Raw genomic sequence first — 23,986 nt, 5'->3', positions numbered from 1 at the left:
GATCTCTTGCATGCAGTTGTAAGCATTTTATTAGCATAACTTCACTGGAGCCTTAATTTAAATAATAATAATAATAATCCTTAGATTAATAAGAAACTATCTGGCAGTGCTGGAGCCAGTTAAAATGACATAATATTGTGTTGTATATGGTCATCCTCCTGAGGGGGTGCGGACCGGATGTAGGAATGCCACCTTCTCGTGCTTGGGGGGAAATATGGGGCTTTAACCACAAACAATAGCAAATCGCATCATCTCTCAAGTCACTTCGCGGGGAGACCGGAGAAGTGATCATCCATTTCATCCGTGCAACACCGAGACCAGACACCAAGGAGCAACGTCTAAACCCCACGGAGAGTTTAGTGCTTCTGGTAAAGTAACATCAGGTAAGGACTCCTGCTACGTGGAGCTAATGCTAACCCGGCTGCTACTTAGCTCATCATTAGCATATCATAGCGTTAGCTCAGGTCAATTAATTCATTCATATTAAGCTGCGTCACAAGACAAACTTTATTTCATGAATGTATATTAGCCCGCTACCCATCCGTTTTAATAACGTACCAGAATATGACTGATATTTAGAGTTATGGCACTAGTTTTAGTGGGTTGCTAATGTTTGTAGCTAGCGGTATCTGCCCTTGTGACGCGCACCAGTCGGCTACTAACTTATTGAGATTTTTGCAAACATCTGCGCACTCTTTGTTTTTGGGAGAATTCGTTTAAACATTGGCCGGATTAAATTAGGTATTTAGTAGCCATACTTGCAAGGACATGTGTCAAAGAGGTGCGTCTGTCGTAGTTGTGCAATAAATTGAGCATAATCTCCCCTGCAGATGAAAGTGTTTGAGCCATTGTGTTGTCGTTTTGTGCAGAGATTGTGGCTCTTTGTGGGGCTTTTTCCGTGCAGGTGTTTTCTGGTGTTACGTTGTCTTGTCTGTGCAGTGTCTTTTGTCCATGGCGTTTGTAATGGGATTATTATTGAAAACGTGCTGGTTAAAGACAGCGGCGCGTGTGTCATGTGTGAGGGGGGGGGGCGACAACTGCGTAGGGAAGTCGTACGATCAAAGGTTACTATCGGGCATTGGACTTGGGGGCGATTTGGCTTCTATTACTGTATATGACAAATGTTGACCTGAAGTTGAATTTTTAAAAGTACTAATAGAGATCAAAACACTTTCGGTTACTATCTATCTATATATTTGTCAAAGTAAAAGTTACCCTTTACCCTATATTATTGTACTTTTAAAAAAAAAAAAAAAAACTTCTTCCCACCAGGTCATAGATAATGTGACCATTATTCTGAAACCTCTTGCTTCTTGTATTAACTTGTACCACTGTCATATAAATGGAAAATTTCAAAACAAAATATGATTACACTACATTTTACTCCAAAAAGGAATTAAATTAGAGTTCTTGGTGGCATCATGAAGGCCAGAAACGTATGGGAGGCATCATTGTGTGCACATGAATAAAGTAAACGTATCATTATTGCAATATAGTGTTTTCTTACTTTCTACCGTTGTAGTTAAATAATGTTCGTACCATTGTTGTGTCATTCTAATGTGTGCAATGTGCTATCTTATCAGCGTTGTAAAACCACTCTGGCACCATAAGGCCATACCTGCGGTCAACTGGTTAAACATTGCACTATTCATTTGGAGGCAAAACCTTATTGTCACTCTGTGCTACGACTGATTGTGGAACTACAGACAATGATATGAACAAGTGCAGTTTTGGAGAAATTGCATTTGTTAGGTTTTGTGAGATGGTCCTAAAGCAAAAATAACGGTTTTACAAAGTCTATTGATGGTCTTCAGTTACTTTTGACCGAATAACCCATCAGTTCAAAGAATATCAAAGCAAGAAGCATGCTTAAGTCTAGTGTTGAAAAGAAAAGGGCGAGCAATACCTTGTGTTGTCAACCTCTGCACAAACCACATTTTCCATTGTAAAATTATAATAACTGTAGCTTCTTTCCTCTCACTGTTTATTCTAGAAGATATTGTCTGGATGGCCATATTTAAAGTGACTTTAAAGCAACATGATGAGGTTATTTTAGGCTTTCCATAATTTACAGCTTGAAAGGGGTTCATGACGATTTGGAAAAAGGTGTTGGACCAAACAGGAAGTGGCCCACGAAGGAAACATCATTATTATTGACGATAGTATTTGTATTTCGATCACATCTACTTTCCCTGATAATAGTAAATCATTCTAATGCGCTGCAATGATTGTATTAGCAAACTAGGAGGTGAAAACAGTGTAACTTCATCCATGAGATTGTTTATTGATTTCAAAGCTCGGCACTAATTACTTTTGACAACAGTGAACAAAGTAAACGTTGTAATTGTATTAATAAAGTAAGAAATACTCTCGGGGATTAGACCTTCGTAATGAATAAGTTTGCTCGACCGTTGTGTAGGTGAGAGTTGCTGTAACACGATTGTGGAATGTGATATAACCAAAAAATATAGTTGCGTAACACGTTAAGGTTCTTGACAGACTCTGAATTGTTGTAGTTTATTCCATTTGCTGATTAAACACACGCTCGTTTTATCGCTTTCGATCTGATTTGTCCGGTGCAACAAACGCAATCGCGTTAACCTGGTCGCGGTCGATACAAGCCCCGGCGTCTCCTTTTGTAAACGGTAATGCAATGTGACATATCCAGGGTGCCCATAGCCGGCTAATAAGACCTAATCTGATCTACTGGATTACAGGGAGAGAAGGGATGCATCTAAGACCATACTCCCATGTGTCTCCTGCGCTTTTGAGCTAATTCGCCCGTTTCTGCAAACTTCCTCAGTCACAGACGCACTTTTGGCCGTTGTTAGGGGTTCATTGTTTGTATCTGTGCATTACAATTACACGGCAAAAGCATAATGGAGGTCCGTTTGCGCCGAGTCGGCAGGATCCTGAGAAGGAGCTGAGAAGTAGCTGTCATGGTAATCCGCCCCATCGCTTTCCTGGGATTAGCGTCGCTATGAGGCAGGACGCTCAGTGACCAACCGCGCCGTCTCTGGACTTTTTATTTATTTATTTGGTTATTTATCATCCGTTTTCAAAAATATTCTCGTCGCGATTCGGGAACGGGACGAAAGCCAAGATGTTGAACCAGAGCGCGGTTATGATCTTCACTGGCATTTGTGGAGCGCTGGTGGTGATGGCGATGTCGTACTACGTCTACTGGTAAGTTTGGTACGAGAAGGGGAAAGCCTGTTAAAGTTTAGCTGTTTTTATGTCCCATTTCCTCTCATCATCCAAGGTTCAGTGAAGATACAATTGACAATATAATCACTAACAAGCTTGACAAAATATTGAATGATGGCTTTTTAAAATGTTTGTACAGATATTTTCCAGATGTCTTTAGTTCTAGTCCTCTCTGTCTTTATTAGTCTTTTAAGCCGCTGTAGAGTCTCCAGTGTTGAAGCTGCGCTAGGTGTTAGCAGTAGCAATTAGCCGCGATCTCCGTCTACATCCTCCGTCTACAAATCGGCCGCCAAGCACAATTGGATCGCAATAATCCCGTTTTTTTTATTGCCCACAAAGCAAGCGACGATGAAGGCCCTTGCATGCTTCACCTCGTTCTACACCGTCCTACGTCATCCTGCGCTGTCCTACACCGTCCTACATCATCCTGCGCTGTCCTACACCGTCCTACATCATCCTGCGCTGTCCTACACCGTCCTGCGCTGTCCTACAAACACTATGGTTAAATGTAGAAAAAGGCCGTGGCTACAGAGCCACGGCCAAATAGCCCAGCAGTTTCAGGAGCCGCGGCACGGCCATATAGCCTCATGGCTAACCTTAACCCTGACCCTGACCCTGACCCTAACCCTAACCCTTACCCTTACCCTAACCCGGCGCAGTCAAATAGCCCAGCAGTTTCAGAAGCCGCGGCACAAAATAGCCTAGCAGTTTGGGCCGCACGCTCTGTAGACACTCCCGTAAAAAAAATGAAATAAAAACCCTTTGTGTGTTTTTGCCTAAAGTTCTTGCTGGACAACTGTTGAGGCTCGTAAGATGGTTTCTAAGTAAGAAAAGGAGTTTTGCAGGTGACGCGGCAGAAGCAGCTGTCCCACTCTAAGCAGCTTTAACCCGCTGTTCCTAATTTTCTCCCAGGCCGGTCACGGGTCGGGCCTTGGTTCAACAGGGACATGGATATCTATCTTGACCCCGGTGCATAGTGTCATAAAACACCAGCTCTGTTTGTATTTATTGGGCTACTCTAAAGAAACTAACCCAATTCTTTATCAGTGTTTCCCATTAATAGAGGAAACTATTAATGCTGAGCAACGTTTGTACTATCATAAACTTATAAGTAACCACACTGTTAAACAAAATACATTTAAAGATTGAATACAAGCAATACGTTTGTTTTTAAAAAGCCTGTTCCTGCAGAGTGTGGGAAATATTATCTTAATGCTTTATTAATCTAATTTCTTCTATGCAAAAGATAAAGCCACTAATTTATATAAACATTGGGTTTTAACAGCTTTTACTTTTGGTCAAGGAAATTGTATTTTAAACTACATCTAGAAATGAACTGCTGATGGTGTCTTGCAGTGTGTTGTGCTTATCTTCATGAATAAAAATGTATTCTCCCCGAGAAAGCTGTTGTCAAACCGATCATTTGGACCAACAGTGAGTGTGAATTCATGGTTATTTTGAGTCTGACTGCAGGGGAGAGGGCAGGAACCATGGGAAAATGGGCACAAAGTTCAGCCCCGCAGCAGAAATCAGCTGTTTGCTTTGGTACAACAAAAGTGATTGTTCCGTATCTTCAAGTCAATATGAAAAACTGTATTTACTCAAATCGATTGATTGTATCCTGTTGTAATTATCTTGTAACTTTTATGCATTTTTTACATTATTATACACTGGTTTTCAAAATGTTGTGCTCAATGGATTATGTAAGTTCAGATTTAATTAATACTTCATTCTTATATTGTTCAGACCTGGATTGATCTCTCGTCCTAAAAGGTGTAGTTTTCACTGTGGCATTTACTTATCCAGTTGTAAATTTAAAATATGATGAATGTAGGTTTTACGAATCAATTGCTCACACATCACATCTATACCAGAGCTTCTCAAAGAAATGTGAGACAGTTGGAGAAATGTGCGCACATTATACGTGACAAACGTGTTTTGAGCAACAGAAAACCCCCCAGTGCCAACACGGGGTTCATCTGTGCCCCTCTCACACGTCTGCCTCTGTGCCCCTCTCACACGTCTGCCTCTGTGCCCCTCTCACACGTCTGCCTCTGTGCCCCTCTCACACGTCTGCCTCTGTGCCCCTCTCACACGTCTGCCTCTGTGCCCCTCTCACACGTCTGCCTCTGTGCCCCTCTCACACGTCTGCCTCTGTGCCCCTCTCACACGTCTGCCTCTGTGCCCCTCTCACACGTCTGCCTCTGTGCCCCTCTCACACGTCTGCCTCTGTGCCCCTCTCACACGTCTGCCTCTGTGCCCCTCTCACACGTCTGCCTCTGTGCCCCTCTCACACGTCTGCCTCTGTGCCCCTCTCACACGTCTGCCTCTGTGCCCCTCTCACACGTCTGCCTCTGTGCCCCTCTCACACGTCTGCCTCTGTGCCCCTCTCACACGTCTGCCTCTGTGTCTGCCTCTGTGTCTGCCTCTGTGTCTGCCTCTGTGTCTGCCTCTGTGCCCCTCTCACACGTCTGCCTCTGTGCCCCTCTCACACGTCTGCCTCTGTGCCCCTCTCACACGTCTGCCTCTGTGCCCCTCTCACACGTCTGCCTCTGTGCCCCTCTCACACGTCTGCCTCTGTGCCCCTCTCACACGTCTGCCTCTGTGTCTGCCTCTGTGTCTGCCTCTGTGTCTGCCTCTGTGCCCCTCTCACACGTCTGCCTCTGTGCCCCTCTCACACGTCTGCCTCTGTGCCCCTCTCACACGTCTGCCTCTGTGCCCCTCTCACACGTCTGCCTCTGTGCCCCTCTCACACGTCTGCCTCTGTGCCCCTCTCACACGTCTGCCTCTGTGCCCCTCTCACACGTCTGCCTCTGTGCCCCTCTCACACGTCTGCCTCTGTGCCCCTCTCACACGTCTGCCTCTGTGCCCCTCTCACACGTCTGCCTCTGTGCCCCTCTCACACGTCTGCCTCTGTGCCCCTCTCACACGTCTGCCTCTGTGCCCCTCTCACACGTCTGCCTCTGTGCCCCTCTCACACGTCTGCCTCTGTGCCCCTCTCACACGTCTGCCTCTGTGCCCCTCTCACACGTCTGCCTCTGTGCCCCTCTCACACGTCTGCCTCTGTGCCCTTCGCACAGCTCTCCGCCATCGTCTCTCCTCCTCCGTCTCTCCTCTGTCCTGTTGCACATGTTTCTGTTCTGGTTCCCTTTGCACTTGTCTCTTTCCCCTTTTTCAATCTAACTTTTGAACTTGCTCTGCAATTATTGTTTTTGTTGTTACTTTTAATGGAGGTTGCTAGCCAACTGAAAAGGTGCATTTACCACAACCTACTGTAGTAGGGGCTACACCCTAAAAAAGGATAGAAAGAGCGCAGTAATGAGGTTATGAGTTTTGCTCTTCTTTAGTCTTGGATACCAACCGCCATAAAACACCAAAGTCTAAAGAGTGAAATCTAAAGACTACATTCTTTAAACTGCTTTACTGCTACTGACCGCTCATTTGAAGATATAAAGCATGTGGGGAATAGAATGCGTGTACATTTGATTCTTTCCACTTTGATCCCATGGGCTTTGAAGACGATGTTGTTGTTGTTGTTGTTCGTGACTACAGTGGTATGAGCCTAAAGAATAAAGCCTGAAGAATAAAGCCTTCATGAATAGAGACCTTGCTCAAGAATAAAGTCTGGCGGTAGAAGTAAGCAACCACAGCCTGACACCAGTCTGAGGAAGAACAAGCCCTGGACTAAAACTGTGAGGAGACCTTGCTCAACACCCGGTCTGGAGAGACGGGAGATGGCGGAGGAGAGTGGATCGGGGATGGAAGACGTTCTGGACGGCGTGGAGGAGCAGCCTTTTCTGCCTGCACGTGCCCGGAAACGTAAAAAGTCCCTTAGCTCGTCCGAGGGTTCTGGGAATGAGCAGCAGGATGAGGCTGAAGCTATTGATATCCGGGGTGAGAGCAGAGACTGTAAGGTGATCATAAAGCTTGCACAGGATAGTGCATCCTTTAAGGAGTGGAATTCAGTGGCATTGTCAAAGAGCCTAACTGTAGCTGTGGGAGTGATCAAGAGTGCGAGTGTCCTTAGAGATGGCTCGCTGCTGGTCGTGTGCAAGGACGCGGCTCAGCAACGGGAGGCGATTGGAACTAAACGTCTGGGTGGAAAGGACATTCTTGTGTCTGATGCTGAAAGAAACACGGTCAGAGGAGTTATCGTAGGTGTCCCTACGGCGACGTCTGTGGATGAAGTTAAGGAGAATTACTATTTGATAAAACCGATTTGTTTAATCTTCAAGGTTTTATGGTGTGTAAATAATCAACCATGGAACTATTTTAATGTGATCATCTCTAGTCCATCTCTAGTCCATATATTCAGAAAGGGCTCCACAGATGCACCCACTTGTCGGTTGATAAGGGTCGAGTCCCGCCCTTCACGCTGTGGCCCGCTACAGTTTTATCTTTAGCGTGGCGCCTTTCCAGCTCTGAGCAAAGTTCACATGTTTCACCCACAGCAAAGCTGGCTGGATGTTTGGACTCGAACACGTGGAACTTTACAACACTGCCATTTTTAACAAGACTCTGGGCAGCTGGAGCCTTGTGTAAGATTTTGTTTATTTTACGAGATTTATTTCATTACTTTCTATTTTTATTGCTGTTTATTGGCTCGATTGAAGAGTGTGGCTAATTCCTTAAGGTTGGATTTGAAAGGCTTTAAATATAGTTGGTTGGTGCACTACAAATGCAACAGCGGCCGTTAGCGTGAGATTGAGAACGGTTTGGAATATTTCATACAATAGGAAATATTTGCCGTGGATTTTGCAAAGATATTATGTGCATCTGTTGGTGTTTAAGAGTCTTTCTACCAGCCGTCTTTGTGTTTGCTGCTAAATGTGGATACAGATGTGGGAAATGTATATAAAGATATACTGTATACAAGTGCAATTATTGCTTTGAAGATGCAAAATAAGAAAGCTTATATTGTCTATGATTTCAACTGTTGGAAATGACCAAAAAATGGGCTACTGGGTGAAACAAATAATCTTCTAAAGTGATATTTCCGCTCATTTGTGATTAATTTGATGGTCCAGTTCTGTGCTAGACTTGAATGTCAACACAAATTTCCTTGATTGGAAACAGACATGAAAAAGAAAAAAAGAATAATAATTGGTGTTGGTTGGAGAGGTTTTGTTAAATATGTTGTAACCTTTTTTGTGGAGTGATACATTTGTATTATCAAGAAACGTATAAATGTATATATATTTTTCAGTTTATTAGTTGGCAACAATTCTCCTAAAACATTTTAAATCCGGTGTGGTTTTTAGAGATTTTAACACTGACCACCGACCATAATTACTATTTAATGGAACAGAACAGATTGAGAGACCTGACCCAATCGGAGTCACCTTTGACGCTTCTTTTTTTAGTGCGGGGTTAAACAATGCAAAAGTAACAATAGAAACATCGTGCCACTCTTTATAGACAACAGTGAAAGAAAGTAGTGTTCTCAAAGCATGTGTAGTATCTGTTCTATTCTGTGTACAGTACATCGTTTGTTACACAGTTGCTTCATATTTGATCCTTTTTTATTCAGGTTGTACCGGTTTGTTGCATGTATTCTGGCTTAGACCTTCACAAGCGCCAACAGAAGCGAACTCCACTAGAAAAACGCACACTTTGCAGACCGCGCTTGATTCAATTTTGATTGTTCTGTCACTGCCTTTTATGTTGTGTTTTATGTATGTAGTGTCGGGAGAAGACTCGGCTAACGTCCCCTCTTTGCCTCGTCTCTGTTTCAGGACCGTAGTACTGTCCGACGGACCGTGTAAACGCGGATTGTAAAAGATTCCCACCGTGGTACGTAATGTTTCTCTTTTTATGCCATGCAATTCTTTTAAATCTGTCTGTTCATGTTCTCTACTTGCTGTTGTGAAAGAAATGTGCAAGTATTGGTGTCTGTCTGGTCTTCAGATGGGTATATTTTCCTCGTTTTACAATGCAATAAAGTACTTTAAAACCTTTTTCATTTGTAACATTTAAATAATTTTCTGATTGCGTGAAGGGAAGTGTTTTTGTAGAGTTGAGGCATCGCAGTTTGGTGCTTTGAAGTGTAATGCACAAGGACAATAATAATAATGAATAACAATCAAATCAAAATGGGAAGTTGAATGGTCACAATTGGCAAAAAATGCGATTCACAATTTCCTCTGCAAGCTGTCCTTGTATATTCTTTCTCTGTAATTCTGTTGACATCTAAAAACATGTTATGAAGTTCATATTTACATTTAAGTCTACTCTCAGATGATCATTAATGTGCAAATGAATGTGTATGTGTATATATGTGTGTTATTAATGACGTCACTGCGTCACATTTTAGTTTTGCGATTTAATGTGAGAAAAAACATCAACATTTTTCATTTATTCATGATTATTGATGATTATTGATACCACGACATTCAATCCTGATCAAGAACGTGACCACCAGCTTTATAAAATCAAACTTTCTGAATGATAAAGTTAATGCGAGTTGAGTTTAAATAATTTAAATTTAACTTTTGCCCAGTTCCTTCGATTACATCTTAAACTATATGACAATAATTAATTAACTACATAATCTTGATACCTCTAATTTGAAACAAATATTGCAAATCTAACTGCAATATTGTTTTAAACCCGACATACAAGGTAAAAAGTGGCAAGTTTATATTTTTTTGCTTTACAGAAAGTGAAAAAATGCATTAAAATCCCAACTTTTCCATCCCGTCCTCTCCTTGACCTCTCTGTCTGTCTGTCTGTCTGTCTGCCCGTCGCAGGTTGGAGGTCGCCTGTAGAGGGCCCTGCGTCGCTCTGGGCTCCGCAGCCATGGCTCTGCTTGCCTACCTCAAGAGCCTGTTCATCCTGCAGCTGCTCATGGGCTTCGTGTTCGTGGTGAGCGGCCTCATCATAAACTTCATCCAGCTCTGCACCTGTGTCCTGTGGCCCATCAACCGACAGCTGTACCGCCGGATCAACTGCCGGCTCGCCTACTCGCTGTGGAGCCGTGAGTACAGCAAAGCTCCGTCATGGTCGCCACCAGCAGTGTCATAACCGCAGTGGTAATCGTAGCGCTGCAACGGTCAAGCCGCTAATGTATCGGGATTAACTATAGAAATCTTGATCATCTATTGGTATTTGTAATCATTATTTGGACTTTACAGACTCTATAGATGAACAAAAATATCATAACCTTTTATCACAAAGATATTATTAAATCCAAATGTAAAAAACCTGTAACTTGCACAAAAAACATGCCACACCCGCCTTGCTTTAGGGTTACTTGTTAGAGTTATTGCTTACCCTTGGACTGTTCGACTCTATGGCATTCATCTTACATTTATTAAATTATAATACATGACATTCTCAATGTGAGCGCACTCGCCCCTCCACAGATCTGACCTGTAACTTGGCCTGGTGTTAATTGTTATCATAATTGCACAGCCTTGACGTGCAGACCACAGGCTTTACCCTCACATAGTCTGACATTTAGGACTGTCCAAACCTAACGTATTGCTGATCATATACATTTAAAGTGGGCTCATTTCTAACACCATAAGGAATCCTTGTCTCTGTAAGGAAATGTCCTCTTTGCATTTGCTGCTGATGAAAGGGTTCGAGTGGTGACAGGTTGAGTTCATGTGCGTGGCGTTTGTCTGCAGAGCTGGTGATGCTGCTTGAGTGGTGGTCAGGCACAGAATGCACCCTCTACATGGACCAGGCTACGGTGGACAAATTTGGCAAAGAGCACGTCATTGTCATCCTCAACCACAACTACGAGATTGACTTTCTGTGTGGCTGGACCATGTGTGAAAGATACGGAGTCTTAGGGGTCAGTAAAGCAGCGGTATATCCCTTTTTTTTTTAAATGCATTTGATCATATTTATTTAATGCATTTGTTTGTTTTTCAGAGTTCAAAAGTGCTAGCTAAACACGAGCTACTGAAGGTCCCTCTGATTGGCTGGACGTGGTACTTCTTAGAAATAGTGTTTTGCAAAAGAAGGTGGGAGGAAGACAAAAAGACGGTCTTTAGTGGACTGAACAGACTGCAGGACTACCCAGAACCCATGTGGGTAAGTGTCCCGCTTGTTTTACCAATGCACTTTGAACTGTGAATGTACAGCTCTGTGCATTTTAAATCCTTTTGAAGTCAAGTTTAACACATACCAAACCACAGCAGGGAATCTCCTAATATCATGTTCATTATGTTTTTGCATCTTAAAATGTCACTCAAATACAATTGTTGATTCACATAGAAATAAATGTTTTGCCTTTACACAATTTGCCCAGAAATCTGCATTCATTCTGTGTTAATTAAAAGCACTATTCCACACATTTCTTTATTTTTCTGACCATTACTCTTAGTCTTTTTAGTTTGTTTGCCATTTGTGATAACAGTGCTCTGTAAAATACTAAACAAAGCTATAAAACACTAAAAGTAAGGCAAGGTAAGTGTGTTTGTAGAGCACATTTCATACACGAGGCAATTCAAAGTACCAAAGAAACATTTTGACACAGCTAAAAGAGATAAAGTTGCTACAATTACTGGATCAAAGTTCAAAAGCGTTGTCCAAAGTTAAGCTAAAAGGAGTTTCAACGTTACTGGACGCTTCCCTGGTTTCTTTGAACTGTTTGTCCTTTGACCGGTTTTTCTAAAGCTATTTTTTTGTCGGCTTTACACACTTCAGGTTCAAAGGTCACAGCTGTGCAGCACACGTCCCACAAAGAAACCTGTTTGTTGTTCTTCCGTTTATTTATTTCTTTGTTCCATGTTTTGTTGTTTTTATCTTTACGGTGCCGTCGTGGTCTTCACAAACTTGTTTTTTTTTGCGGAAGGTGCAACAATAGTTCCCAGGAGATTAGCGAGATTAGGGTTTGATCTAATTACTCTGAAAGTCAAACATCAACCTGGACCGGGTTACTCGCTGTCAAAGGGGAATCGAGTAACGCCATATCCACAACAAACTGTAAAACCTGACGACCCTGTCTTTAAACCAGCTCGTTCTGAAAGGCACGTCATTCTTGATAAGAGACAGATTAATATATCGGGTTTTTTTACGTTTACATTATTTTATCGACTCCTTAAATTTTCACCACAGGGTTTTATTTTGTCTGAATCGACCGGCTGCTGCCTAAAGAATGTGCAGAAAACTTGATTTGAAAACTGCTTCGTGGATGGTTTTGCAGGAAATTCAAATGATATAATTGGCTGAAAATGATCAAAATCCCAACATATCGGCTAAAAAAGATCATAATTACAGCTCTGTTTAACCCTAGTTATAATTGGGGATGTCGAAAAAAAAAAAGATTGATGACAATTTTAGAAGCAAAATGTAGTTTTTTATTCAATCTGTTGTCCAAAGATACATGTAAAGTACTTCTTAATGTGGCTGTTTTTGTATCTTAACATTATTACATTTGTCATTCGATTTCATAAAGCTGGTCACAAACCTGAGGAATAGTAACATGTAACAAGAAGAACATCGAGTTATTACTGTTGTTTTTCTGTAATTGTGAATTAACGTTTAATTGTGGTGTTTTTTCACCAACATTTGATTTCGTAACGTCGCCCACTTTAAGAAGTAATAAAACCAGTCGATGAATTCTGCTTTATTTTGAGTTTTAACCAGGGCATTCCGTTTTGGAATATTAAAGAAAATCCAACAAATGAGAGACAATAAAGATATTTACAGTATTATTTGTGTCTCGGCATCTATTTTATCCTCATCCTGAAAGCGGGTCAAATGCTCCCCAGTAAATGCTCCATTACAATGCAGCACTTGTTATAACACTGTAATAGTCTGTAATAACGTCCTACATAAAGGGCCTTTTTGTGCTCGCTCTGTAACCGAAGACTCAAACTCGCTCGTCCGTGTTTGTTTGTTTGCTTGTTTGTTTGTTTGCCTCTGTTGACTCGGCGCTCTCGTCTTTGCAGTTCCTCTTGTATTGTGAAGGGACCCGCTTCACGGAGAAGAAGCACCAGATCAGCATGCAGGTGGCGGAGAGCAAAGGCCTCCCCAAGCTCAAATATCACCTCCTGCCCCGCACCAAAGGCTTCACCACCACGCTGCAGTGTCTCAAGGGGACGGGTAAGAGCCTGCGCACCACCCATATGTAATGTCTGACTTATTCATGCATTGTTTCTTTCACATTCTCATATTGATATACAATCTTAGGGCTGCAGCAATGAATAAAGAACTCGTGGCTAGTCGAATATTGACAATGATCATAGTTTGATCATTGTCGTCATCGTTATCTGGACAATACAGACTCTAAAACACAATCTAAAATATAGTTAATTACAAAGTCCGTGGCATTATTAAATCAAAATGTCAGAAAAGAATGAACTGCTTCTGATTTTCATAAATAATACGCATTATTCATTCATATCATATTCATTCTCTATCTAGAAGGCTTTAGTCAGCATATTTAAACGTACCTTTTAAATATATTATCAACCAAGGTACAATAGAAATAACCATTTAACTAGTCGACTAATCAAAACACTAATCGCTGACAAATCGACCACTAGATAATAATCTGTGACAGCCCTCGATGTGACGCTCTCTATGATCAAATACGTAATCAAATTCCAAATGAGATTAGACACACCGTTCCTAAACAACTGCAGCAAAAGCTTGTAAAATGTTAAATGATTACATTCATAATTCATAGAAATAGTCAATTCAACCTTGATTTGCATAAAACGGCATTAAAACTCTGTTCAAATCGACGTAGAGACATGTATTTTCACTGACTTTAGTTGTTTTTTGTGTGTAAACTCATTAAAGAAGAGATGCATTAGAGCATGAGACCCCCAGACCTTTTACTCTGACCCGCCCAACACGTTAAGTTAAGTTGGACTGTTTCTTTATAAATTAGTGGACAAAATATAATAAATAAAGGGGAACTCTCAAGCTGCTTAATATGCTGTACATAAAAATAAAGCTACAACCCTCTTACTTCCAGTCTAATCAAACATTCTGGGAAGCATCAGTGTCAGTTTGTGCTCCAAACCCACAAGTCATAATTACCCCAAAAATATAATGAAAAATGAATAGGACTTTTATATGTATTCCGCCTGGACATTTTAAAACTCATTTTTAATAAGTTTACCTTCAGTTTTTTTACTATAGTTTTATGTTCTATTTGGCTCGAGCCTGAGCCCATAATGACTTTGACACCCGGCATTAGATTTGGCTAACGCCTGTTTCCACTCGCACTGAACAAACGTCCAAATATACATCCATTTACAATAAAACCACGCAGCCTCCAGTCTTTTGTTTGAAAATATCACGTGTCACACTCAGTATTTTACATTACAGTAGTAAAAGACCAGTTCTGGCCCACATCAGTGCTGACGGTGCTGCTGACTCTCTACAGAGTTTTCTAGTTTTACAAGAGAAATCCCTCAGGTCAGCGGAGAGTTCCAGCCAGTAAAGCTTGTGTCATTCTTAAATGTCTTTGGATGAGGAAACTGTTTAGAATTTTATACATCAAGAATCGCGCATACAAAATTTGGTCTGTGCCAAAATATCAATATAATTTTCTACTAAATGTTGTGACACAATATCGATATTGTAGGCTGCTTATTTTTATACACACTGCAGAGAAAGGAAACATTTGACACATTCACCATTTCATATTATGTTGGTGCAGGCTGTGGTTTAAAGAGCCTCTGATGGTTTGAACTGAACTGAAATCAGATAAAGATAAATATATTTGAAAGTTGGCTACAAATTATAAACATTTTATCCAAGAATAACTGGATTTTTCAACTTTCTCTCCACAAACTGCTACTTGATTGTTGTAAACGGGTACAAATACATCAAATTAAGTCAAAATTGGAACGCTGTCGTCACTTGTATCGCAAAACGGTGAATAGTTTTTAATTGATTGGACCCTGTGGTTACAAGGCTTAATCCAAATACACAATAACATTCTGTTTATTTTGTAAGGTTGTAAGGACAATTTGACCTTGGTTGTGTCTTTTCAATGGTTTCTTTACACATTTACTGCCTGGTTACATAGAGATTTGAGTGGTTTTAGTCTCTTCTGCCCCTGCCACAATTCGTTTTCTTTTCTTTTCCGCAGTTGCCGCCGTTTATGACGTAACCCTCAACTTTAAAGACAAGCAAACCCCGACTCTACTGGGCATCGTCCACGGCAAGAAGTACAAAGCCGACCTGAGCGTGAGGTGAGTGAGGGGGACACGCCCGTTTCTGATGATAAAGCGTTTTCCCTGTGATCCAGCTGCTCTTGAGCCTCGTCGAGGGCAAAATGATGGATGTAGCACTCGCCTTATGGCCCCCGACCAGCTGGAGCTCTGTCCCAGAACGATGAAGGCAGCACCTGACAGCTCTGAGTGCTTTGGCCTCTGTCCCAGTCTTTTGGATTGGTCCTTGGTTTAACCATTTAGCAGAAGGAGGCGGCTCGCAGATAAGAGCTGCCTTTTGTCTGTTTTAACGCGCACCAAGTCATTCTTCTTAATTCAGACCATATTTCAGCCCAATCACTTGCAGTATAATGTTGATGGGAAATGGTTTAGTTTAGTGTTTGTTTGGAGGCTTTGGAGATGTAGTACATTGGTTATAGACTGCCATCTAGTGGAGAGGCAGGTCTGCAATATAAAGCTACACCGTTAAGATCAACTCACTTTTAGCTGATTTTCTTTTTTTCCTTTTTTTTTTTACCAAGGAGCCAATACCACACAATTAACATTGTTTCTTAGATATTAGGCTACCAAGTGGTTTTATAACTAGTGGTTTTTCAGTATCGATACTTGTTCAAATTAGTATCTGGTGTCGATACTTTTGACAATGATACTTTTAGCTGCACAGAAAAGCACGGTAAGCCAATTCAGCAGCTAATTTACGTCTTTTCTTTGTCAAAATCCCTCCACATTTGCTCCTGTCTGTGAGGTTGTGTTTAAGCTGGCGTTATAATTGTTTTGCCTGTTTGTGGTTGTGGAAAAGCAGTTTGTTTTATTTGTTTACTTGGCATGTCTTTGAAAGGTCGCTGTATTTAGAATTTGTGGCAAGGAAAATGTTACAGGATCATTTCTGTGCAGCCATGAACGACAGAAAAGCACATTTCTCTAAAAGGTGTGGAAAGAAGACAAACTTTTTATTATGCATTTATAGCCCCGGTATGGTAGTATTTGATGTAATATTATCGTGCCTGTCTCCAAGAAGTCCTGGATCACTGGACTTAATGACCACAGGCCTCTGGCACTGACGTCTGTAGTCATGAAGTCATTTGAGCGCCTGGTCCTCCCCCACCTCAAGTCTCCTCCCCCCTGCTGGACCCCATGTAGTTCGCCTACAAAGCCAACAGGTCTGTGGACGACACCATCAACCTGGCTCTCCACTTCACCCTGCAGCACCTGGACTCCCCGGGAACCTATGCCAGGATCATGTTTGTGGACTTCAGCTCTGCATCAACACCTTCCTCCCCGCTCTGCTCCAGGACAAGCTCTCCCAGCTCAATGTGCCTGACTCCACCTGCAGGTGGATCACTGACTTCCTGACGGATCAGACGCAGTGCGTGCGCCGCTTTCTCTGCACCACTATCACCCAGGACCTCAAGTGAGAGCTCACCATCAGCTCCATCATCAAGAAGGATCAGCAGAGGATGTACTTCCTGCAGCAGCTGAAGAAAGCCAAGCTGCCAGTGGAGATGATCATCAAGTCCATCCTCACCTCCTCCAACACAGCGTACCACACGGTTTTATGTTGCACCTTAAGGTTGCAAACTTTGTTCAATTGCAAACTTTGTTCAATGATTAGAGAAAGTCCTTTCCCCGTCAAAAGAGCGTCAAAAACACTGTTCTGAATTTCCCTGATCTGTGACATGGCTCTGAGAATCTTCTCTGCTGTTTTTTAAGTCCATAAATCATTTCCAGTCTCGTGCTGTGCATGTCTCCTGTCTAATCACGATCAGTACAAATGCATGGCTCCTTAGAGAGAACTTTCCAGCTGTTTTTTATCAACCAGTGTAATTCCCTCTGCACCCAGTAGATGACGCCAACACTGTTAGTGCTGTGGGAAACGGCAGAGATACTGATGTTCATGTTGTTTGTTATAAACAATTAGTTTTTTAGTTCTGAAATATGAGAAAGTTTAATGGCTGATAACTATAGAAATAATGCATAAAATTTGTCTTTTAACATAGTAGCATAAAACGACATGACCATCAATAAAGACTATTACAAACTGTTATTAAGTCAACATTTACCATTATAATACATCCTCACAAAAAATGCCCATATTAATGTCTTTATAGTGGAGACATGGCTCCATGAATATTAGTTATTAATATTCATGGAGCATCAAAAGTTAAAGCTTTATTATACTGACTCAATAGCCAAATATTATTGTTATTCATTTAGTTCACACTTGGTTTTGAAACTCTTTGTCGTTACCGTTTGCAAATGGTGACAATGCTTTGATGGAAGCCTTGAGTGCTTTGAGTTAAGCGCTGCCTTTTGTTATTTTCATTGCTATTGTGATTTTGCTCCTGCCAGGCGTTTTCCGGTGGAGGAGATCCCCGAGGATGAGCAGGAGTGCGCCAGCTGGCTTCACAAGCTCTACCAGGAAAAGGTAAAGCACCCGGCGACGTTCAAACTCAAACCATCAGCACAAACTATTGTAGCCGTAACAAACGCGTCAAGTTAAGATTAAAAAGCCCCTTATAAGGACTTTTAGTTGCTTGCGGAGCTAAAAGTTCGGAAAATTCATTATGTTTTGTCCCCTGCAGGATGCCTTACAAGAAAACTACAACAAAGAAGGCAAGTTCCCCGGCCCCACAGTAATCCCGCCTCGCAGACCGTGGACGTTATTAAATTTCCTGTTTTGGGCGACACTGCTGCTTTCCCCGCTCATCAACTTTGCGTATGGAGTGGTCGTGAGCGGGTCCCCACTGCTCATAATTGGCTTCATCATCTTCCTCGTCATCGGTACGTGAACTCCACCAGTGCAACTCGAGACCTTTTACACTCGCAACGCTCATTATGATGTCACTGAACCTCGTCTGTGTGTGTGTTTGCAGCTTCTATCGCCATCCGCCGTCTCATCGGGGTCACGGAGGTGAATAAAACCGGCTCGAGTTACGGCGATCAGGAGGCCAAGAAACAAAACTGAAGCGCCGGTTGCGTCCGCGGTTGCGTCCGCGGTTGCGTCCGCGGAGCGACGCGATCGACACGACTCGGATCTCCTCGGATACTGTAACGCCAGTCAGTCTACGCCGGGAGGAGAGCCAGCTAACTTAACTAAGACCAACACTGGATTGAGAAGGCCTGGGTTGAAAAACACAGGCCTTAGACGTAGCGAGAGATGCAGATATGTGCGTCCAAAATCCAGCTAGAAACCCACCGTTCCACCGCCACCTCATCCCGTCAGACACTCGGAAAGCCATGGCCCGCTTCGCCCTCTTAACCACCTCCACTTCCATTAACAAATGCAAAAGTGGCTCATTCTGTAGACACACAACACATATTTCGAGATTTCTAACTTCCCGTCCAGAGGTTATCCATGTTGTAATCTTAAACGCACGGTACGTCCCTCTTTTCTTCTTACAAGTGGGACTTGTAATTGGAACCGGTGCCTCGAGGCCCCAGTCTCTCTTCACTAATGTGAGGGTTCAATTCACACAAAAAGGGCTGAAGTATTTTGTCAAAACATTCTTTAAAGGCAGATTCTGAAGCAACAAAAGCAAAATATGACAAACTGTCTTTATTCCTGAGAGATTGATTGTGATTGATTATACTATTGACAACAACAGGCACTAAATTTAATATGTTAACAATATTTGGAATTTGTAGCTTTGGAAAGCTGTAATTATTAATACATTGAAATTAACGACAACTCTAATAAAATGACAATTCACAAACACTTTAGTTCATTTGTCAACAATGAACTAATGAAGTGTTCCAGTGTGGAAAAAGATTCAATTGAGTCATCTTGACTCTGTTTATAGAAAAAAGAGATGTTTTGACTGTTTATTATATTCACTCCTAATAATGGGTGTTTACAGTTTAATTTGAGATTGCTCTTCTTTGAGTTGAAAAGTCTTGTTTTTTCTAAAAACAGTTTGACGCCACTAGAGGGAGTCAGAGTACTAAAAGTGATGCCTGGTGATTTGAGTGAAGTAATCCCCATGGAAACGGCTGTAGAGAGACTGGAGTCTGTTCTGTCACAATAAGGGCTGCCTGCTGTGTTACAGGTCTCATTACCAGCAATTCTCCCGTTTTTATTCATCTGACGCCGCATGCAAACTCAACTATGTTTTACAACACGATCACCCATGACCACTTACATTGTATTTTGTTCCCGTATCAAGTCTGTCTGGTGGGAACAAAGCATGTGTGTAATGCACGTCATTCAAAGTACACTTTAGGCTGCCGTAGTCTTTGTTAAACTTTGCCTTAACTCAAGCTTGCTCAGATGGGGAATATTTCATCCCTTTAATCACATTCATGTATATTTTTTATTATAGTTCAAATGGCTTCATTTTTACAGCATACAATTGTCTCTTCTCCTCAGATTGTTTTAATCTACACACATGTTCAACTACTTTTGTGGAAAGCTGGAAATCCATTAGTTTCAAGTAGCACGGTTGTTGCGTGGAGCCTCAAACTGACAAGACAGTGGTTAACTTACACTAACTAATGATTAAACACAAAATCACCAAACAGAAGCGAGCCTAGTGCGCCAAAATCTTGCGTAAACTCCTTTTTATGGTCACTAGAATTGGGATTTCCAGGGATTAGAATCATTTACTGTAGAGTTGGATTTATTACAAGCCTTAATAGTCAGCGCTGCTTTGATTTCATGTGACGTTTTAGATGCGATCTGAGCCCTGCTTTGGTCAAGGAAAGGTTCATTATTTTGTAGCCAATTTGTCTTCTTTTTGGATAAATTCCCCCCGTTCAGCTCTTGTGTTGAAATAACCGAATGAATGAATTGCGATGTTCTGTTCTAAAATGATAATTTAAAAAAAGCTCACCGTTTTATCATGACCCATAGTCCTCTGAGGCAGAACAAAGGCTGTGAAATTAAAAACTAATATATTTGAATACTGATCATTGAGTTAAAGTGCAAATTGTGGATGGAAAACTTGTTGTCTCCCAAGTATTGATTAAAAACAATGGATTAAATTAGCACTATGTTGTTCTTATGTGTCAGCTTTTCTTTTCCAAGGCTATTTTGATTGTTTTCTGCAGTTGACACTTGATATTAAAGATTTAATGACAAAGACACTCCTTTTGTTGGTTTATTTGCTCCGTGAGAACATCGTAGTGAACGTAGCAGCCGTGACCATTTTCATACACCATCTTCATCTCATTTAGAGGTAGTTTTGATTTTAAATATTTAAGCACGCCGCCGAATGTAAAGTTAATTGTGGAAATCAAATACAAAAAATCAGAACTTCCAATACAAGAGCATAAATTGTGAATGTTTACAGATATTTAAACTGTTCATTATCACCTTTTAATTTTTTTGCACATTTTATAAACACTGAAAATTCAAATTGGTACAAATAAAGTTGATGCTTTGCTTTGGTTTACAGTAAATACATATTGATTGGTGTTCTGATTCCTTCAAAATGAACATATTGATTGACATGCGGCCCATACCTTTTATTTCGGTCACCCGGGCCTTTTTGTGAATCATTTGCTGCACAGTACGTGTGTATTTACGGAGATTCTATACAAATGCACATAATGTAAATAATATGATGGTCACTTTTTTCAATTCAGGCTGCAACCAAATGCGGCGCCGTGAACCAGGAGCACATCAGCAAACGCGTGGAAAGGTCAATGAATGCATCGTTTAAAATGTGTGTCACTGCACTAAGAATGAGTCCCACATGTTTTTATGATCATTGAAAAGATATTACAATACAAAAACAAAAAAAGAATCTAGTCGTTTGAGCCCTAATGGAATAAGAAGAAGAAATAAGTTAATACAAGGATTAAACTTAATAACGTTTCCACTGTGTTTATTGATATGCACCTTTTTCCATGTCAATGCTACAGTAGAACAGTGGTTTTGGGATATTTCAGGTGTTTTGCTGTAAATATCAGCGAGGTCATTATTTCTGCATCTAAACCTTAAGCTTTCCAGGCCTTTCTAAATGAGTTTGTATTATTATTGAGTAGTTACTGTAGACCAGTGGTTCTTAACCTGGGTTCGATCGAACCCCAGGGGTTCGGTGGAGGTCAAGACACACATCCGACTCATGCTTCGTGATGACATGCCCTGCTTGGCCTTTCTGTGCTGCAGGGAATTTGGAGTCGACTTTCGTGATGATGCACGGTTCATTTTGTGCACCAGTAAAATATATATATATATATATATATATATATATATATATATATATATATTCAAATGTTTTCAATTTGAAGTTTTTCAATTAAGGGTTTGTTGAATACGCTTATGAAACTGGTGGGGTTCCGTACCTCCAAAAAGGTTAAGAACCACTGCTGTAGACGGAACCCTTTTGCATGGTGTGTGTCAGGCACAGTCACTGAATCGAGCTCGTTCTGACTCAGGGACGCTCCTCTGGATGGACAAATGCAACAACCTGTGGCATTCCACCAATTTGGATCTCAATAAAGACTTTCTGAGCAAAAAGAAACTGAGTTGAGTTTTTCATTTGCACTGGCTAACCTCACGTGACTCAGACACATTTGACTTTTGAACCTGCTCTGGGGTTTTGCTGTTTTAAAATGTTTGCACAAAAATAAACCTTAGTTTCCACTGAATATGCTTTTCAGACACATATCCAGGGATTATTAAAAAACAATCAAACCCAACATTATAGACATAGTTTCATCAGAATAAGGTTTATTGCAATTGTCAATGAACAAAATTCACAAACATAGGAACTTGTTCTGGTGATTCGATGCAACACAGACAACAAAACAATGAACAATGAATCCATAAAGATGTTATTGTACCAGTTGAATAGATTGAACACTACACACCATAAGCATGATGGTGCTTTGTGCTTGCTTGGCCCTGTCATTGATTTCACACATTAGTGATGAAACTCAAGACTCTGTGGCTGGTAATGGTATTACATGTGACCACTAGAGTCCTTTTAGTTGAAAGTGAACTTTGAAGTAGCACTCTTACAAGATACTGAGTGAATTATGTGTGTAATCTAATGTCATTGTTCAGTGTAATAGATAAAACTGATGCGTTCAGCAAAGCAGCATGACTGGCTGTTCGTAATGAACTTTGAACTTGTGTCAAAGGCTGAAGAACAACTTGAACACAAACCAACCATGGCGAAGTCAAGTGTGGAGCTGGTTTATTAATCCATGTGCTGTGGAACTAAACAGTAAAACATGGAGGACATTATGGACACTCGTAGATCACAACAACAGAAAGGTTTGTAAAAAGATATTTTAGTCGATTGGTTGTGTTATTTTTAGAGCTCCATGTTTGTTTTGTCATGTCAGCACTATCTTAGTTATTCATTCTGTTTTTCTGATTCACCTTTATTTATTGTGTGTTTTTCTTTACAAGAATTTAATTTAATGAAAAAATACAATTCAAAACTCATTAATTTGACAGTATTTTAAGTAAATAAGATTATGAGTCACGACATGGGTTTGTTTTCCAACTAGGTGAAAGATTCCATCAAGGCAGAGTTTTATTGTATCTATAAAATAAGATGACGCAACATAATTTCCACTGCAATACAACACAATTTCTGCCAGAGATGTGTCCAGTAAAAAAATGATTAACCAAACTTCTCTTTAACTCAGTTCTGTTGTTGTGCTCAGTAAATCGCTTCCATTTTGACCCAGATTAATCTCCATTCTGTGCAGGAGTTGCGTCTTGTCCTCTTTGGCCGTGGCTGGCTGGAGAAGAGCTTGACTGGAAACGCCCTGCTACAACAGCGCACGTTCGACACCGGACGAGACGTGAAGATGTGCGTCAGGAGACAGACCCTCGGCCCGACCGGACGAAGGGTCATCGCGGTCAACACTCCCGACCGATGGATCCAATACAACGTGCGAGACCCGGGTTCGATCAATGACAATATAGCCGAATGCTTGTCTATGTGCCAGCCCGGGCCCCATGCTTTTCTCATGGTGGTGCCTCTTGGTCCAAGCAAAGGCAAAGAGTGGACGGTGGAAGGACCTCTGGCACTGCTGAGCGATCGCATATGGAAAAACACCATTGTCGTATTCACCAAACCCGAACGATTAAAAGGGATTCCCATTGAAGATTACGTGGCACAAAGGAAGTTTCTCGGACCACTGATGGACAGATGTGGACGTAGACACCATCTTTTAGACACGAGTGTTTATGGACACGAGAGTCAAGTGGAAGGACTTCTGGAGAAGATTGATGCGATGGTGGAAGAGAACAAAACACTGACGGATGTTTGGGTTTCAAACGGATTTTTTATAGAGGAGAACAGAGACGAGATGGAGAGGAAAGTCAAGCGAAGGCCGAGCGAGGTGCAGGCATCAAGACGTGTGCTGAGATCCCTCACCGGTCAGTATTACTAGTGATAGAACTTCTACTCTTTGATGGAAATGTAGAATATTGTTGCATCAGCAGTAGTAGTTGAAGAAATAGGCAAGTTTATTTGTAGAGCACATTTCATACACAAGGCAATTCAAAGTGCTTCACACAACAGGAGAAAAAAATGCATTCAAATCACAAAGACATGACAGAAATCATAAAACAGTTTAAGAAATAAAAGAGAAGAGTGCAAAGAAAAAATCCTTTCAGTCATATGCGCAGCTAAACAAAACAGTTTTTAGCTTAGATTTGAACAAAGTTA

At 41.3% G+C, this 23,986-nt stretch overlaps 2 protein-coding genes and 1 long non-coding RNA gene across 5 annotated transcripts; all 3 read left to right on the top strand.

The window, feature by feature from the left end:
- The first annotated feature begins 159 nt into the window (after positions 1–159).
- agpat3 (1-acylglycerol-3-phosphate O-acyltransferase 3) lies at positions 160–20,435 on the top strand. Of its 3 annotated transcripts, none has more exons than XM_072445148.1 (10): positions 160–383; positions 8,943–9,000; positions 9,957–10,183; positions 10,839–11,008; positions 11,089–11,250; positions 13,113–13,266; positions 15,272–15,374; positions 17,703–17,778; positions 17,936–18,134; positions 18,227–20,435. In XM_072445148.1, exons 3-10 carry the CDS (start codon positions 10,006–10,008, stop codon positions 18,316–18,318), a joined length of 1,134 nt encoding a protein of 377 aa, XP_072301249.1. In that variant the 5' UTR covers positions 160–383; positions 8,943–9,000; positions 9,957–10,005; the 3' UTR covers positions 18,319–20,435. The 3 variants fall into 3 exon arrangements, with proteins under 3 accessions (XP_072301249.1, XP_072301248.1, XP_072301250.1); XM_072445147.1 differs by lacking the exon at positions 160–383 and adding an exon at positions 2,938–3,186; XM_072445149.1 differs by lacking the exon at positions 160–383 and adding an exon at positions 7,690–7,745.
- Positions 20,436–20,693: 258 nt separating this feature from the next.
- On the top strand, positions 20,694–21,817 carry LOC140359901 (uncharacterized). Its single transcript, XR_011926890.1, has 2 exons — positions 20,694–21,343; positions 21,669–21,817. It is a non-coding gene; the product is annotated as an uncharacterized lncRNA (long non-coding RNA).
- Positions 21,818–22,225: 408 nt separating this feature from the next.
- On the top strand, positions 22,226–23,708 carry LOC140359086 (GTPase IMAP family member 1-like). Its single transcript, XM_072443960.1, has 2 exons — positions 22,226–22,249; positions 23,019–23,708. Exons 1-2 carry the CDS (start codon positions 22,226–22,228, stop codon positions 23,706–23,708), a joined length of 714 nt encoding a protein of 237 aa, XP_072300061.1.
- Positions 23,709–23,986: the final 278 nt, after the last annotated feature.

This window comes from Eucyclogobius newberryi, unplaced genomic scaffold, assembly GCF_026437365.1.
Source record: "Eucyclogobius newberryi isolate DKJ021-1_F unplaced genomic scaffold, fEucNew1.0.hap1 SCAF_14, whole genome shotgun sequence".
In the NCBI taxonomy this organism is placed as follows: Eukaryota; Metazoa; Chordata; class Actinopteri; order Gobiiformes; family Gobiidae; genus Eucyclogobius; species Eucyclogobius newberryi.
The sequence above is the reverse complement of the archived record's forward strand: the minus strand, read 5'-3'. Positions and strand labels throughout refer to the sequence as shown.